Below are 19,105 nucleotides of genomic sequence, written 5' to 3' on the forward strand. Positions count from 1 at the left end.
AATGTTATATTTCTTTCCAGAGATTTTCATATGTATAAGCATTGTGAGCATTTTAAGATGGCTCTACTTCTTTTTCCTTTATCATCATCTCATGCACTTATGAATAATAGGTGATAAAGCATTTTTTAAAATGTAAGCCTCATACAGTGCTAACCACCACCTGATGTTCATGGACTTTAACAACAACAGTGCCTGAGGAAACTCTGAAACATTTCTTGAGAACACAGCGTTGAATGGCATGGCCCCGGTGAGAAGTGCATCAGTCATCTGTAATCTTTCAATAACTTTTTAGGGTGAGGGTCATATTCTTTCTGCCCTCAAGCCTGTGTCCTCTCTGCAGAGTCTGTTTCTATGCTGGTCCTGGGCTTCATTTATATTGTTTTCATTGATATCTCTTGCCTTCTCATTCTTTCTGGCTTTACTTCTGCATTAAAGCTACAATTACATAAATACTCCATATATTTCGCATGTAGGCTTTGGAAACATTTGAAATCATTGTGTACTATTAATTTCAATCAGCACTTTTTTGTTTTTAAACTTTACACCACTACAAGAGTTTGTTTATTTATATATTTTAATGTGGGTAAATCGGCATTTTCAAATTATTTCTCTCTGTCTCTTTTAAATTTAACTTTTCAACTTTATTATAAAATTCCCTAGGGCAGAGAATGTACCGGGGAAGATATGCTTGGATGAAACTAGGCACATGGATAAAAATCTGGGATCTCTTCTTATATTGAGTAAGATCAATGACGTCTTTGAGCCTGTTTCCTCATCTGTGTTGTGAAACAGGAAGAAAATGTAATCCTCTTAGCTTTGAGTGGGGACAACATCATGACATGTGTCAAGTTCCTGCAAGATACTAGCACTAATTCGAGGACAGTTCTTTTCCTTTGAATGGAAGTCCACAAATGGAATTAAAAATTTATACTTTCACTCAGACTTAAGCTTCCTCCCTTTCTATGAATTTGCTAATTCCACTGGGCTTAAAGCTACTCTAAACAGAGTAGGCTGGAGATGGTCCTATGGCCATTTCACACCATACTAAAAATATTTCTGATTTCTATCTTTCAAGTGGTGTTCACAAGTGATTTGTTTTTCCATACCACACGCTTCCCTAAAATTGAATTTCCAGAATTACAAATAAAATAGAGCTAACATTCACCAACATCTTTAGCATAAGGAATCATGAAAACATTGTAAATGCACAAGTCCAAACAATTTTGAAATAAAGAAAGGCAGCACCGAGTCCTATAAAAATCACAGATTTGGGACTCTTACCTATACTTGTCAGTTGCCAGCTGCAAACATTGAAGCAATAGCTTCCTGTAACCTTTGCTGCTCATCTGTAACATGAGCATAAGGACCGTGTTTTTGTTTTTTTCTTTAGAAGATATTTTTTAAAAGCCAGTTTTTATTTTTTCATCTTATAAATATTTCTTCTGCAATTAGAGCTTTCAAAACCACAATTGATTTTCCAATTTCCATGATAGAATGTTTTTCTTTTCTACAGAATCAGAGAAGTAATCCCTTGAAACCACAGAAAATAATCTTTTGAAATAAAGGAAAAAAATGATAGAGGCATTGGATCCACTGAACTGAAGATGAAACAAAGACCAGGCTACATAAATGAGAAGTGTCTGTTGAGAGGGAGGGGCTGAGTCAGGTAACACTGTTCCCTGTGGATCCCAGTTTTATCCTTCCCGTCAATGAGTATAATAGGAAAATACTTGTAGTGTTCGATGATGTCTTCCACTGAGTCAAACTTCTGAAACACAGAAGAGAAAGTTAATGAAAATTTAGGTACCTTTGTGTCTGTCGATTAAAGTACAGCCTAACATGCTTCGTTTTATTTAGGGAAGAGGTTAACTCATTTAATGTTTTTTAGATTGTAAAGGAGTATCAGAAAATGTTTTTATGTTTTTTTTTTTAATGGATGTGACAAAGAAGCCCTTGAAGGATCAGTGATAAGATTAAGGTAACGAAGGTGACCAAAAGTGAACCCTCCGCAGCTCTCGAAACTTCCCACCCACGGAATATTCACCAGAATCAGGTTACACTGGACAAGCTCCACTCTGTGGTTACATGTTCCTACCGTAAGCAGTTCGGATGGGTTAATTACACAGCAGTCAGCCACAGAGAATCCCTGGTGCCTCCCTTACCTTGTCCCCAACTGTGACATACTAAAATCTAGAAGATCAGGGCTTGACCTTCACTTCGTAAATTAATGGGAAAGGTCTGCGGTGAAATCTCTCTCCTGTACACCCCTCTTGTTCTAAAGCATTCTAGACTAATCAGAAAGAATACTGATGGGCTTCCCTGGTGGTGCAGTGGTTAAGAATCTGCCTGCCAATGCAGAGGACACGGGTTTGAGCCCTGGTCCGGGAAGATCCCACATGCCACGGAGCAACTAGGCCCGTGCACCACAACTACTGAGCCTGCACTCTAGAGCCCGCGAGCCACAACTACTGAGCCTGTGCCCTAGAGCCTGTGTGCCACAACTACTGAACCTGCACTCTACAGCCCGTGAGCCACAACTACTGAAGCCCACGCGCCTAGAGCCTGTGCTCCACAACAAGAGGAGCCACCGCAGTGAGAAGCCCTCACACAGCAGCGAAGAGGAGGCTCCGCTCACCCCAACTAGAGAAAGCCGGCATGCAGAAACGAAGACCCAACACAGCCAAAAATAAAATAAATTAATTAAAAAAAAAGGAAAGAATACTGATGACCACAGGGCTCCTGGTAGTTCTTGGCCAACTTAGGTTCCTTCCCTGGGCTTCTTGTGAAACAATGAGGTGACAGTGAATCATTACACTTTTATGTTTCTAGAGATGTACAGATAAAATGCTGGGGTGATTTAATGGAAAGTAAGATGATTTCAAGTGTAGGGGAATCAGGAAGTGCTTTGTGGAAGATACAGACTTGAAATGGGCTACACATTCTGGGTGAGCCAAGTGGACAAAGTGGGTTTAAAGATCCTAAGAGCAGAGGAAGACGAGTGTGCAGGTGTTGAGAACACGTGGGCACAGATAGGAATTCTGATGAGTTTGGCTGAGTTCTTGAAAGGGGCTATTTGGAGATGATCAGGAAGAAAGAGCTTGCATGACCTGCCTTTTGTAACTTAGGGCAACACTGTGAAGTGAACAGGGAGGGAAGAGCGGACCTTCCCTGAAGAGCCAAGGGAATTGCAGCTCAGAGTGAAGACTGACTTGCTTCACTTGTTACACAGCCAGAGGGCAGGACCAGGAACGCAATCTGGTTTTTCTGGACGTGTATCAGTTTCTTCCTTGATGCAGCTTTGCTTGTGGCTTGTGAACCCACTGTTCCAACAGAGCAGTGTCCAGATGATGCAGCCTGAAGGAGGGAGCTGCATTGGGGATGACTTTGATTCTCTTTAGTTTTGTACATCCTCCCTCTGCCCAGCACGGAAACGTTTGCAAGCCTGAGGGATACTCAAGAGGGAATGAGATTGTCAAGGTCCGTGTCCTCATGGGGATTCATGCATTGCATTCAGGCGGGGGCAGACAGAAAGTAATTCCCTATCCAGATAGATCATTTCATTTAGGGTTAATTTGCTGTGGAAATAATCAACCTGGGGCTTGAGAACCTCACACAGTCCTCCCGGGGCCTTCCTGACATTGACCAGTCCCTGCATCCATTCCATTCCTGCTCTTCTTGGGAACTGAGTGAACAAACCTCCGCCCACACCCTTAAGCTCATTGAGTTGGTTTTGTCTTTTCATCTGAAAAGAGTTCTGATTAAATCTGTAAGTAGCTTGCCCCTCTGAGCCCGATACTGGATCTGTGGCAGAGTTTTCAATGAGCTAACCTATTTGACCACCCCTAGTAAGTACACAATCAATACTAGTCTCTACCTGATGCTAAGGTAAGGTGGTTGTCCAGCAGGGACAGTAACTGTTCTGCTACAGTAGTTGTAAGTGGAGGGCTGTGGAGCCCAAATGCCTGAGTTCCAAGCAACGCTTTCCCACCCACTAGCGGTGTGTCCTTGGGCAAGTTTCTTACACTCTCTGTCTCAGTTTCTCTGTCTAGGAACAGTGATGGTAATATTTGGACCTACCTCTGAGGGTCATTGTGAGGGTTAATCGAGTTGACATACACAGCATTTAGAAGGGAGCTCTTTCTGCAGTGACTGCTCAGTAAATGTCAGTCATTGCTATGACCTCCTCCCTTCCAAGTTTGCCAAGAACATGATGAAAGAGCCATGAAATCACTGTAGAAGTTTATAGACTCTCATTGTAAGCCTTTAGGAAGAAAGGAAGGACATTTTTGTATTTCATTTCTAGTCATAAATTAAGGACAGAATTTTCTTTCTCTTTCTTCATACTTGAAACAAAAAATAATTTATGAAAAGAGATTTTCCATGCAGAACTCTTCTACAAAATTGGGTAACCCACATGGCACAAAGGAAATTCTCTATCCTGGGATTAATCTTTAGAGGGAAAAAGATTAATCTTGCTTTATAATCTCAGTCCTGTTTTCTTTAGGATGGTCCCAAAATAGTAAACTCAATACTAATTATTTACAATTACTGCAGGGATGATATTTTATATGAAAGTGTAATTTTAACAAGTAGTAGGAAGCAAGCAAGGAAGGAATAAATAAGTTATTCTGTCATTTCTTATTACTGACTTCTAGTGATAGGCTAACAACTGGTATATTACCCTAAAGATAATTTTTAAAAAGATTATAATTAAGCTCTTACTTTTATATTAAATTCCTTTTTTCAGGAGGACAGCAAATACCATCCTAATATTAGATCTTAACATTTGTTTAAACCTTTTGTGATTGCCCTAAATACCAATGATAGGCAATGTTTCACTGCCAGAAAGCTTAATCAATCTGTTTGGATACACACATGGGAGTGAAAGAAGAAAAGAGAAAAAGAGGAAGATAGAGAGGTGCAAAGAGAGAAGGAGGAGAGAGAAGCAGACCAGGGAAGTGAGAAATAAACTCATTGGTTAATTGTCTCTGCTTCCTAGTCTTTGAACTTGAATTTATCAACTAAACGTCTATCATAATTTTTTAGCAACTTATCACAAACATTTGCAGGACAAGGAACGGTCCGATTAAAATTGCTCGCTTCTACTAGACTCCACAGAAATGTTGACAAATGTGATTTCTAAAACTTGGCAGCAGGTAAAGCTCTGTAGGTTATTAACAAGCAGGTGCCCTGCGGGCTGGTCCAGAGCCGCCAGTGTTCTACCAGGTGATAAATAGGTGCGTGCATAGATGGGCAGAGATTAACAGAGTATCCCCTGGATGGCAGGGACTCTGCCTTGCTCTGCTCTGTGTCCTCAGAATGAAGCATTGAATCTAGCATAATGTAGGCATAAAATTAAGGCTTGGCCCCAAAACTGAACAAATGAGAGACCCGGGCTGAAAGGTGGCCTCCAAAAGATATCCCATGTCCTAATTCCTGGAAGCTGTGAATATGACCTTCTAAGCAAAAGAGTGAATATTACTTTACATGGCAAAGTTAGGATTACATTAAGTATCTTGGGAGGAAGGTCTTGAGAGAGGGGCTGATCCTAGGTTATCTCTAAAAGCAGATATCCTGAATCCTGAATCCTCGTAAGATAGAAACAGAGGGAGATTCGCATGGAGAAGAGGAGAAGGCGTGTGACCTCAGAGGCAGAGATCAGAGTGATATGGCCACAAGCCAAGAAAGCCACAGTTTGCTGACAGCCACCAGAAGCTGGAAGAGGCTGGAAGGATCTTCCCCCAGAGACTCCAGAAGAAGGGTGGCCTGTCAATACCTTGATTTCAGATTTCTAGACTCCAGAGCTTCAAAAGAATACATATTTATTGTTTTAAGCTACCAATTTGTGGCATTTTGTTACAGCAATCCCAGAAAACTAATATACTGGGTGCTCCCTGAATCTAAATTCAGACACGAGTTTCTAGCCACATGGCTAGCAGAATGACCCAAATTTATAATATACAGCAAAATGGACCTTCCCTGGCTCATTCTTTGCAGGCATGTGTGGATTTGCTGGCCTTCTGTGCTTGTGACAGGTGTCGACAAGCTGTGCCTTCCCAGGGGACCCGTCCAGGTTTCTCCTGCAATTCTCATGGCTCCATGTGAGCTTTTCATCTGTGTCCGGGACACACAGACCCAGTGAAAGGGCTTTAGGGTATCATTTAAGAGAGAAACGATACTTAGCATCTGCCTCTATGTATCTGGCACTCTCTTTACAGCATCTCATCTTACACTCAGAATACCTCCCTTGGAATAGGTGTCACTGCATTGTATGTGGGGATAAAGTCTAAAGTTTGAAAGACAATTAAAAAGCCACAGGAAATCAAAATTATCCTTGAAAACCCTGTGCCTCATTACGTTTCTCCTGCAGAGTTGGACTAAGATGCTACTTCTTTATTCAAACACCAGATGAAGTAGCTAGTAGTACCTGGCTTGCATTTAGCAGAGCCTTGCTGTAGCAAATTCTTTATCTTTTCTTAGAGATGGGAGATTCTTCCTCAGCAAGGCAAAGGGCTCGAACTGTGAAAGGTGTGCAGGAGCTGAGAGCAATCTAGATCATCCCCCTCTTACACCAGGGCACGGCTTGTTCAGAAGAGAGGCAGGAAGAACTACCTGTAAATTGTGATTTTTCACCCAGGGCCTGGCACACAGTAAGCTCCATGGAAATCTTAGCTTTTTTTCAACTGAAATTCTGGGCTGTTTTCAAATGGGCTGGGGATCATTTGCATTTGCTATGATGCTATCTGAGACTATGTGAGAAAGTCAATATTTTTGCAGACTATATTAAACCCCAGCTTTGGCATGTACTAGCTGTGGCTGTGGGCCAGTTACTTCACATTTCTGTGCCTCAATTTCACCATCTGTTAAATGTATCAACAGCACCTACCCCACAGGGTTGCTATGGGACTAAACCAATCAAGTTAATTAATAATTGTTAACTGCACAGAATAGTGCCTGTGCATAATAAATGTATGTAAGTGTTAAATAAACATATGAAAAGGAGACTCTTGCTTGGGGGTTGCATGAGAGGAGAAAATTCCATAATAACACAAAAAGTGTTAAAATAGGCATTTGAATTCTTTTTTTTTTAAGTTATATAAATGAAAATTTATTTAGATTGAGAAAAAAATCTCAAAATATTACAATATTTTTGGCCTAAAAATACTACAAATATAAAACTCTAGGAAAATGATGTCTATTTTATTTTTTTAATTTTAATTTTTTAATTGAAGTATAGTTGATTTACAATGTTCCAGGTGTACAGCAAAGTGATTCAATTATACATAGGCATTTGAATTCTTAAGGGGTCCTTGGTGACAATAATTAGAGCAGCTCACCTGAAAGCTGGTGGTCTAATCCAGGGGCTGTCATTATGACAACCGGCTGAGGCCTGCAGGGAACTGGCTGGCAACCTGATTCAACACTATTAGGAAGTTATCACAGGGTCACTGTTTCTTCTCTTTTATAAGCAGACCAAAGTATGGCTTGTTGGGAAAAAAGCTTTTTGGTTTTTTTTTAATGAGAACGTCTATGAGCTGGAAGAAAATACAGGAGGATAAAGGGATACTGAGCTGGAAATTCCATTAGCCATATATATCTGGACCTAAGGGGAACCATGTTTTAGTTATTGCCATGACTCAGTGATAATAATGAAAAAAAATCATAACTAACATTTAGCGATATGTCAGTAATCAGTGTTCTGAGTATTTTACATTCATTAACTCACTAATCCTCATCACAAAAGAAAAAATTGGCTACTTCTCTTTTTAGTTTTGCTGTAACCCTTTCTTACTGTGGCAATATTTGACAGATTTATGTATTAATCTATTTACTCACTCATGTTCTCCTTTATGCCAAAACATTCTCAGGCTGGAGCAAAGGATGGTGAACTGATCCTATGGTAGGTAGCCTAGCGGGTGCTGACCACACCTCTCCAGCCACATATGAGTCTCAGAAAAGGACTCTGGGTCAGACCCTGGGTTTAAGCCGGAATCTTCACACACATGCCTTCGTGAAGCATTTTGGTAGCCCTGGCAATAGTCCTTATTTTGATATCTATTGAAGAACAATAGATATTTGTGTGACAGTTCTGGTTTCATACTGTTCCAGTTTTCTTGGGCCTCCATAATAAAGTACCACTGACCGGGGTGGGGGTAGAGCGACTTAAATGACAGAAATTCATTTTCTCACAGATCTGGAGGCCAGAAGTCCAAGATCAAGGTGTCAGCAGGGTTGATTTCTTCTGAGGCCTCTCTCCTTGGCTTGTAAATGGCCTTTTTCTCCCTGTGACTTCACATCTGTGTGTGTCTGTGTCCTAATCTCCTCTTCTCATAAGGGCACTACTCATATTGGATCAGGGCCCACCCTAGTGACCTCACTTTACCTTAGTCACCTCTTTAAAGACCCTATCTCCAAATACGGTCACATTCTGAGGTGCTGGGGGCTAGAATTTTTACATAGGAATTTGGGAGGGGGACACAGTTCAGCCCATAATATATACCAACAGATAAAATTGAGGTCTGGAGATGCTAAGGGAGAATCACTGAATTATAGAAGTCTAGACTTGAAAAGAACATTTACAGTTGAAGAAACTAAAGCTCAGACAAGTTAAGTGACTGGCCTGAGCTCACATACTTAGTAAATGGTGACAGAATTTGAACTCTGCCTTTCCCTGCCTCCCTTTTTCCCTTCCCTCCTTCCTTCCTTCCCTCCCTCCCTTCTTTCCTTCCTTCCTTCCTTCCTAGAAGAATTGAAAGACCAGCCTCCGTTTGCCCTCTCACTACCTGTGCATCTCTAGCCATTTACTTAATTTTCTAAGCCTCAGTTTCCCTACATCTAAGATAGGATGACCATTATATCGAAGAGTTGTTGAGGGTTAAAATAAGATAATGCAGACAGACCAAGCCTAGCATAAACACAGTGAAAATCAATCTCCTTTCCCTGTTCTCTCTGATTTATTTATACAGTTATTAATTAATGCTTTAATTGAGTCATTCTTTCACCTAGCCACCTGTTAGCAGATGTGTACCAAGCACAGGCATGCTCAGTGCAGCACTGGATGCTGTGATTGAGGTCATATTCAATGTAGGGACACACACCTACCTAACGCCATCAGATGTCATCAGAAATGGCTGTAGTGGGAGTTCAGCGATGGGTGGGGAAGGAGTGTGGCATTAACGTGGGGCTCAGTGGAGGCTTTCTGGCAGGCAGAATGTAGATGTGTTTTACAGAATGAGTTGTCTTTAATGGGCAAAGCAGGATAGAGGGTGCATGGAAGGGTCAGGATTGGCTGCCAGCCCCATGAGCGGGAATGCTTGTGGAAGGGGCTGGAAGGATTAGATTACATTCTGCACCTCCAGGGTGGCTCTTTCCAGTGCTGCAGTCAGGGGGATATGGGGGTGACTCGGCCAGCATCCCCTAGTTCTCCCCGTGTTGTTGTCCTTAGCCTGGAAAAGGGAAATCATTGGGTTATACCCACCTCGTCTCCTCTGAGCCCTGTCCCCAGGGCAAACTGCTGATTCCTCTCCAGGAAGCGGATTTTCACATTGTAGACTTTGTTCCCATAAAACACCACCAACACATAGGGCTCCGCCCTGGATTTTGTGGAACAGTCTCGGACCAAGAAGGTGCCATCCTGAAGCAAAAGGAAGAACAATGATCTTCTCAGGCATCAGAATCAGAATCCAACCTCCCAACCGTGGCAGTAGTGAAGCTTGTATGCCTGAGATTCCCAAATGGCTTTAGTGTTTGGCAAACCAGTTCTTTATTCAATTTAATTCAGTAAGTATTTATTGAGGGTTAGTTTGCCTAAAGGGTTCTTAATTTTCTGAGAAGTGCACCAGTCAGATTACAACACCCCCTACTTCTAAATCTTCCAATATTCCCTGCTGTCCTCAGCAACATGCCGACAACCGTAGCATGATGTTCAAGGATAGATGCACCGGCATCTTCCCTCCTTGGGGGTGCCTCCCTCCATCTGCCAATGTTCCCATTTCCTGTTCTGTTGATGTTCAGGTTATTATCCTAGAGACAGTGGGAGCCATCACAGGCTTTGAGCAGGAGAGGCTTTGAGCATTATAAGTTGGTACTCTGCATGGGGAGATGTCAATATAGGACTAGGGTCCCCAAAACAGATGTGGGGCTTCAAAGTCACTGGTGTCGAAATGAGTGAAGAGACTGTATGAAGGAGAAGAAAATATAGGCTGAGGTGAGGTGAAAGGATGTTCAGGGTAAGCAAGAAGAGACAGGAAGTATTCTAAGGAGATGTCTCAAAGACAGACAGAAACCCAGAAGCTTCAGTGTCATAGAAGTGGAGGGGGGGAGAGCGAGGGTTTCCAAAAGAAGGTCAACAGTATGAAATAGTCTGAGGGCTGTGAATAGGCCAACTATAAATATAATATAAAATAATCAGGCACACCCTGGAGAGTAGCTTAGGATGAAGGTCTGGTCGTAAAAGGCTAAGAAATGGAGCAATCCTCCTAAACATACACACACGTACAAGGCTTAGTTTTGTGGTTACATTGTGTCATTTATATGACGAAAAATACTGAAAAATCTGTAACTGTAATTGCATAGATTTCTGTGTAGGTGGTTATAAATAATCCATAAAGAATAAATCTAATTAGGTGTGTGTGGTACTTACTATCTATTCTTTATATAGATAGATATTATATATGATAATTTATATTTATAATAGCTGTTATATATATTATCTCATCTATAGAATATATTTCATATCTATATGTTTATATATATCTGTAACTAATATTTATAGATACTATGTGTACATATATAATAATGATTATAATACTGTATAACAATACTATAAGTATATTAAATTTATAAACAATACTATAAAACTACAGTGATGCCATGATGATGCTGGCAGCTAAGGTTTACTGAAAACTGCTCTCAAGATGCCATGCACTTTACACACATTTCATTTGATCCTTACATAAAATTTGAGGAGGTATTTTATCCCCATTTTACAGGTAAGGGAATTAGGGTCTAATTGTCTAAGTGGATCCTCTCACACATCACAGCTAATCAATGGAATACCTGAAAGTCAAGGTGAAATTCTTTCTATAAATATACCAACCTCCAAGTACATAAAGTGGATTCAAGGAATTTTCTGGAACCTGTTCTGCCAAAAACATTCAGCTGTAATTAAAGCCTTAAGACTCAAGCACATTCTTTTTTTTTAAAATTCTTTTCCGTTATGGTTTATCATAGGATATTGAATATAGTTCTCTGTCCTATACAGTAGGACCTTGTTGTTTATCCACTCTATACATAAAAGCTTACATCTGCTAACCCCAACCTCCCATTCCATCCCTCTTCCTTCCCCTTCCCCCTTAGCAACCACCAGTCTGTTCTCTATGTCCCTGAGTCTGTTTCTGTTTCATAGATAGGTTCTTTTGTGTCATATGTGTATAACTGAATCACTTTACTGTACAGCCGTAATTAACACAACATTGTAAATCAACTATACTTCAATAAGAAAAAAAAAATTAAAAAAAAAAGGACTCAAACACAGAACATTGCCAAAGATCACAAAGGGAGAGGAGGCCAAGACATGTGGCCAGTTTTGGGGTTTATCATCTTAGACTCTGCAATGAGTTTGTCACAATGAATCTGGGCAGTCCTGCAATTTGAATTAAATTATCTTACATAAATGGGAAACACGTTTTGACAAAACTGAGACAAACAAAATAGGAAAATATGAAGTCATTCAACTGAGTTTCTGTTTCTCAGTGCTTTTTGGGAGGAGGCAGAAACAGGCACAGAGAATGGGGCGAGGGAGCGTTGAGAGTGCCCAAACATAGCTGGGAGGACATTATGTGGCATGTACATTGCCCTTCTAGTACCATCCACACAGGGGCTCCCGGAAGCAGGTCTTCTAAGAGCTATTTTCCCTTGGGAAAGAGGCTAAGAGAGTGTGACCGACCGCTGATTAGCCAAGAAGAGACAGGGTCGGAGCTGGAACCACTGTGCCAACATTAGACCCAGCAGAGGTCAGTTGTGCATGAGATTCCCTGGGGAGAGGGAAGGGAGGGTGCTCCAGCCAAGGCACCACCCAGCCACCTATGACTCCCCTTCCAGAATGTAAAGAACTCTAGTGGCTACTAGAGGCAGCTGTGATTTTGTGAAAAGAGGACTGATCATGAATATAGATTCTGCCACTTTCTCTACCTTGTAATTGAAACCTTAGCATTGGTTTCCTTATCTAGAGAATGACATAGTTTCATTAATTCCTAATGTGTTCAAGATACTTTAACAACTGTATTAATTTCCTACTGTTGCTATAACAAATTCCTATGAACTTAAAGGACTACATCATAAATTTATTCTCTTACAATTCTGGGAGTTGAAGTCCAACATGGGTCTCACTAGGCTAAAATCAAGGTCTCAGCCAAGCTGTGTTCTTTCTAGAAACCCTAAGGGAAAATGCATTTCCTTGTTTTTTCCGGCTTCTAGAAGCCACCACTTGTGCCTTTACCTGTGGCCCTCTATGTCTAACTCTGATACTGCTGCCTCTCTCTTATAGGGACCCTTGTGATTATATTAAACCCTCCCCAATAATCCAGAATAATCTCCCTATCTCAAGATTCCTAACTTAATCCCACCTGCAAATTCCTTTTCCAAATAAGGTGACATAGTCACAGGTATTGGGGATTAGAATGTGGATATATCGTGATAGGGGGAGCATTTTCTGTTTACCATAGTAACTTACATATAATTTATCTTATTTAATTTTTTAATATTAATTCTAAAAGCTAGGCTTTATTAAAATTTATTGAGGACCTATCATTTTTTCACCCATCCACTAATTAACTAACTCATTCATTTTTGTATTTCCTCATTCAGCAGTGACCATTGTATTGGTTAGTTGAGGATAGGTTTTGGTGTTGCATCAGTCTTGAGAGCCTTTCTACCATTTCTAAACAATCTAGTATAGTTCTCTGCACATAGTAGAGTAGTTGCTTAATAACTATTTTCTATTTGTGATGATGGTTGCAGTAGTCATTTGATCTGATCACAAATATCACAGGTTTCCTCTTTTTTTGGTCACATGTAGCTTTGTACTTTTCTCACCCTCTTTGAAGTTAGGTCTGGTCATGGGACTTACTCTGGCCAATGAAATGTGAGCAAAGATGCAGCATGTTAACTTTGAGAGGATGTGTTGAGAGGCAGTATGTGATTGGTGTGAGCATACATTGAGATGGAGCCTCTAGCAGTCTGGGTCTACCCACCCAAACCTGTCTTGAGCATGGAGCTCAAACAAAAAATAAAGTTCTGTTATGCTAAGCAACTGAGATCTCAGGGCTGTTTGTTACTACAGCATAACCTATCACATACTGACTATTACAGCATTCACAATACCTGCTCCTTTCCTGAAGAAGTGAGACATAAAAACCCAACTGTACCTTGGGCAGACCTGTAGGAAGGAGATGAAATTTGAACAAAGCAGAAGGATGGCACCTTCCATTGCAACCTCCATTTATACCCCAGCTTCCACATTTGATCTCCAAAATAGTTCCTTAGGGTTGATTTTACTATTTTCATTTAACAAAGAAAGAAACCTGCATTTACAGATATGTAGGAACTTGAGAAAGTCACGCAGCTGATAAGTGGTACAACCAAGTCTCAAATCTAAAACTCTGTTTGAAAGCCCACTTTCAACGACAACCTCCCCAACACTGAGAAATACAGGGTGAGGCAGGAACTACATCAAAGCGCACTGCTTGTTACATCCTGTGACCTATGGGCAGAAAACCATAGGATGACTACAGAAACAACAACAGGAGAAGCCATTACCTTGTTCTTCTTCATCAATGCCTCTTCCACTGCCTGGCGACTGTATTCTCCAATGTACCATTCGTTGTGCCGGATATCCTGCAGTACAGGTTTAAATGATGAATATTTTAGGGTCAAAGGAAACGATTAATTATTAATTAAAATTTGTTTTTATTCCACTAGTGCCAAATCACAGTTGGATTTATGGGAGATACGCAGTATAAAATTTCTGTCCCCGGATCTTGAGTTAGACACAGAAAAAGTAATGGTAGATTAGGAATTACAAAATTGGCATGACAAAATCTGTCTGTCATTGAGAGTAACCAGAAATGTCACTCCATCTACTGAGAAAGGTGCTTTGGCACCAAACTCAAAATGGATAATAAACCATTTATCTGTCAATGCTGTCTGAACCTGTACCTGCTGAAGCTTATTGAAGTGGGATATATATTGTTTATGATCCCTATGAGGCCCTAGGCACCATAGAAACAGCAGGGGAGGGGAAGACAGGTACAGATTGAGAGCATCTTTATGCCAATTGCCTAAAGTCCCATGTAGTAGTACTGGGATTTGAACCCTAGTCTGTCTGGCTTTCTCCTTGTGCCATACTACCTTATTTATACTAATTTATTTCTTTTGATTGTAAAATCCACATAACAGAGAGAAGGAAGGGCAGTCAGAGATGCACCATGGATCTGCAATTCCTTTACCGAGTCCCAAGGATAATAATATTAAATAATCCTTTGCATGAGTCCAACATCTCCAAGGATATCCCTCATTCATTATCCCAGTCCATGCCTGCAAGAATCCTGTGAGGCAGGCATTGCCAGGACAGTGGAGGCTCAAGAAGTCAACTTCTGTTACATGTGGCAAGAACTAGGGATGTGACATCAGGTCTTTGGTCTCCCAAAGTACCTGGTCCTCCCAGCACAATCTTGATCCTTCCAATGATGGGTACAGCAAACATATGTGAGCGCCACTGGGAAAGGCATGAGTTAGCTTCCCTCCCAACTCTCCAGCCTCACTTCCTCTCCCTGCCCCGCTCCCCAGTCTGAGGACAAGCCAGATGCGCTTGCTGTTGTCTAGACACACACAGCTTCAGGGCTTGGCATGAGCTAGCCCCGCCGCCTGCCTGGAATCCCTCCTTCTCCTCACTCTCCTTCTCCCTGGCTCTGCCATTCTCTTCCATCAAGTTTTGGGGCAAAGTCACCTCTTATTTGAGGCCTCCTTTGGAATGAATTCCTTTACCTAGTCCCTACCCCTAGTGGAGGGTTGGTGCTGGAAGGTCCAGAGGCAGGACCTGTTCCACTCCAGCAAAGCCAGGCAACAGGCTCCAGAAACAAAGGGCAGCTCAGAAAGGGCATCTCTCTGCAGAACTGGGAGCTCTCTGAGCTGATAGTGGTCTGCTGATTCTGGGGGCCTCTCTGCCAGTCCCGGGGCTTGGCAGGGCTCCGTCATGGTGTGCCTCATCTACTCTGATTTTGTTTATTTGTTCAAGCTGGAAGACACTTAGAGGTTTTATAACCCCGTACTTCTCCAGGTGTGATCATGAGTGCTGGCTGGTGAGTTTAGGTGCTGCTCAAACAGAATTAGATAACTCTGAATTACCTGGGGCGGGTGGGAAGTGGTTGCCTTTCAGTTCTCTTTCTAGCCCTTTGAATAATCCAAGAGGGGCATTTCATTTTGGTGCTATTTTGTCCTTAATATCTCTCTGGTATTTCTAATCTCTCCTTATGCTGAGACTCATTAGCGAGTGATGGCATCCTGCTACAATTTTTTTTCTAACATCTTTATTGGAGTATAATTACTTTACAATGGTGTGTTTGTTTCTGGTTTATAACACAGTGAATCAGCTATACATATACATATATCCCCATATCTCTTCCCTCTTGCATCTCCCTCCCTCCCACCCTCCCTATTCCACCGCTCCTGCTACAATTTAATAGCCTTGTTTTGTTTGAGCTACAATAAAATTTTTTTCAAAAATGTGATAAAATGTACACATCATAAGATTTACCACTTAACCATTTTCAATTGTTCATACAATGCAGTGGCATTGAGCACATTCACATTTCTTTGCAGCCAGCACCACGATCCAGCTCTAAAATATTTTCATCATCCCAAACTGAAACTCGGTACACCTTCGACAACAACTCCCATTATCTCCTCCCCTAGCCCCTTGTAACCACCATTCTACTTTCTGTCTCTATGAATTTACTTATTTTACCCTCATATAACTAGAATCATATATTTGTCCTTTTGTGTCTGACTCATTTCACTTAGTATCATGTTTTTAAGGTTCATCTATGTTGTAGCACCTGTCAGAATTTCATTCTTTTCTACAGCTGAATAATGTTACTACATTTTCTGTATCCATTTATTTGTTGATGGACATTTGGGTTGTTTCTACCACTTGGCTATTATAAATAGTGCTGCTGTCAACATGGATGTACAAAAATCTGTTTGAGTCCCTGCTTTCATTTCTTTTGGGTATATACCTAGAAGTAGAATGCTGCAATTAGTTTTAATATTACTTTCTGGGACTTCCCCGTTGGTGCAGTGGTTAAGAATCCACTGCCAATGCAGGGGACACGGGTTCGATCCCTGGTCTGGGAAGATCCCACATGCCGCGGAGCAGCTAAGCCTGTGTGCCACAACTACTGAGCCTGCGCTCTAGAGCCTGCGAACCACAACTACAGAAGCCCGCGTGTCACAATTCCTGAAGCCCGTGTGCCCAAAGCCCGTGCTCCGCAACAAGAGAAGCCACCACAATGAGAAGCACGTGCACCACAATGAAGAGTAGTCCCTGCTCACTGCAACTAGAGAAAGCCTGTGGGTAGCAACGAAGACTCAACACAGCCCAAAATAAATAAATAAAATAAATTAAAGAAAAAGATTACTTTATATGTATGTAATACTGGTTTTCTATTTGGAGTAGTGATATAAAATGAAAAAAAGTTAACTTGATTAAGTATAACATTATTATTGATAGTACATGGATAGGCCACAGATCATAAAGGTGCGTTCAAATAGTTGAAATCAGGGCAATCCTTATTTAGTGCAAGACTTTCCCATGCTTGAGGAATCCAGGCTCTGGGAGGGATGTAACTTTTGGATAGACATCTAGTTAGGACCCTGGGATTCCAGCGCTTATGAAGGAGATGATGAGGAAAAGGAAACCAGGTCTGTAAGAAGGGGCAACAAAAGAATTATGTGCAAAACATTCCCCAAAGTCAAACTTAGCTGTATGAGACTTCTTTTAGAATTAAGGTCAAAATTAATGTAAATATAAGGAAAACCAATGGCGCTTGGGACGCTGTAGGGATTATGAGCAATTGACCACAGAGGTATTCTATGTACTCTGCTTCTGCTTAAAATCTTTTGCAAGCTCTGTAGCAGAACCCTGAGCATATGAGGATATGGGATGGAGACCCAGAAGAAGCATGTCTTTTTGTGCCTTATTGTGAAAGACTTTAATAAGTAATGTTGCAAGATGATTGAGGAAAGAGCGTAGAATTTACAAAGAAAGTTTTATCCCCCCATATAGGTAAGTATAAGTGCAACATGGTCTGAGAAGAACTGATTGTAGGGATGGAGAATATTTTAGAAAGAGACCAGGAAATAAATGAAGGGCAAGCAAGAATCCATCTACTATCTATTTTCATCTCTCCCTCCTCTTTATGTCTCCTCTGGGGCAGAGACCATAGCTTCTAGCAGGTTGTCTGGTATAGAATAAGTGCTCAACACATGCTTCCTAGACTGTTCAAATGAAATGAGCATACAATACGTGGATCTTTTGTGGGAAAAACAATTGCAATATGTAAATACCCATCAATTCTAAAAGATTACTGAACAGTCAATAAATATAAAACAGTCCTAAATCTCTATTTTTTGGATTAATTTTAAAAAAGCACTTTTAGAATCTGGAAATATGCAAGTTAAAGAATCTAGTGAGGTCTTCCCTGGTGGCGCAGTGGTTGAGAGTCCGCCTGCCGTTGCAGGGGACACGGGTTCGTGGCCCAGTCCGGGAAGATTCCACATTGCCGCGGAGCGGCTGGGCCCGTGAGCCATGGCCGCTGAGCCTGCACGTCCGGAGCCAGTGCTCCGCAACGGAAGAGACCACAGCAGTGAGAGGCCCGCGTACAGCAAAAAAAAAAAAAAAAAAAAAAAAAAAAAAATGTTATATAGCAAAATACTTTAAAAAATATTAAAGCCCAATAATACATAGCCAGAAGGGGAAAACTCAGATCCAGTCATAATGATCTCCTTTTAAGCACTGTTCAAGAAAGCTCTCTTTAGATGCTAAGTTCATCTAGAAAAATATTGCAGAGAAGTGTCTGTTTTACCTCTTCGTCAGACCTTGTGGGGAGAGGTTTCTTCCTGCTCGTGTATTTACAACGTAGCGAATTTTCCAGAGGGCCATAGCTGGCGGGAGACGGATATCTCTGAGGAGGATAGGACTGCATGCTTTCTTTATGATCTGGAAAAATAAATTCACACTTAAATATGATTGCGTTACAGTCTCAGACTGTGTCCCTCTGACAAGGAGCTGGAACCCATCCCTCCCTCCTGTGTCTATGGCAACCTTGGTCTGTACCACCATCATCTCACTACAGACAGCAGTCTCCTCTAGGCTGTTCTCTTGCTTCAGCTTTTGCCCCTGTCTCTTTAGGGCATCCAGAGTCATCTTTAAAAAATGTAATTCTGACTTTGCCACCTCCCCGCCCCCCAGTACAAATCCTTCCATGATTTCCTTTACACCTGGAAGAAAATCCAAACGTTTTAACTTCTGTCAATAAGGCCCCAGATAATCTTTCTTTTATTTCTTCATCCAGCCCCCATCCTCCACACTGTTTTGGCCATAATGAACTCTGTTCAGTTTCTTTAACAAGCCAAGCTTGTTCCCAACTCAGAAAACACCATGTTTTAAATGTAAAAGAATAAATTTTTGTTTTAATGGAACATCATTTTTAACCTGAAAGAATGACTAACACAGACTATCATTATTCAGACTTGGGCACTTGGCAGATACTTTAATAAAAATGAACAAAGTAAGCCTGTCACTTCATGGAAAGCAACTGGTAGTATTTGTGGCCAATTTTAAAATTAGACTTTTCAAGTGCAAACTGGAATTTGGAAAAACTTGTATCTGCCACCGTGACTGAATAGCATATCCACAGTTCGACTTTTCTGATGAGATTGGAGGTGTTACGTGCAAATGTGATTTAAAACAATATTAGGTACTAAAATAAGTTAACATAGAAAATATCTGCTCAGGTCTGTGAACCACTGTTTTCCAAGTGACTAA

At 41.1% G+C, this 19,105-nt stretch overlaps 1 protein-coding gene across 1 annotated transcript in view; it reads right to left on the reverse strand.

The window, feature by feature from the left end:
• Nucleotides 1-1,621: 1,621 nt before the first annotated feature.
• The window catches only part of CLNK (cytokine dependent hematopoietic cell linker), a gene marked incomplete at both ends in the record, with an annotated part of 105,721 nt that continues 88,237 nt past the window's right edge, over nt 1,622-19,105 (reverse strand). Inside the window, 4 exons of the mRNA XM_082838133.1 lie at nt 1,622-1,768; nt 9,479-9,634; nt 13,819-13,896; nt 18,144-18,277. Coding sequence (XP_082694259.1) covers nt 1,622-1,768; nt 9,479-9,634; nt 13,819-13,896; nt 18,144-18,277 — 515 coding nt within the window. The remainder of the gene's footprint in view (nt 1,769-9,478; nt 9,635-13,818; nt 13,897-18,143; nt 18,278-19,105) is intronic.

The sequence above is a fragment of the Leucopleurus acutus genome, assembly GCF_964270905.1.
Source record: "Leucopleurus acutus genome assembly, chromosome: 4".
NCBI classification, from domain to species: Eukaryota; Metazoa; Chordata; class Mammalia; order Artiodactyla; family Delphinidae; genus Leucopleurus; species Leucopleurus acutus.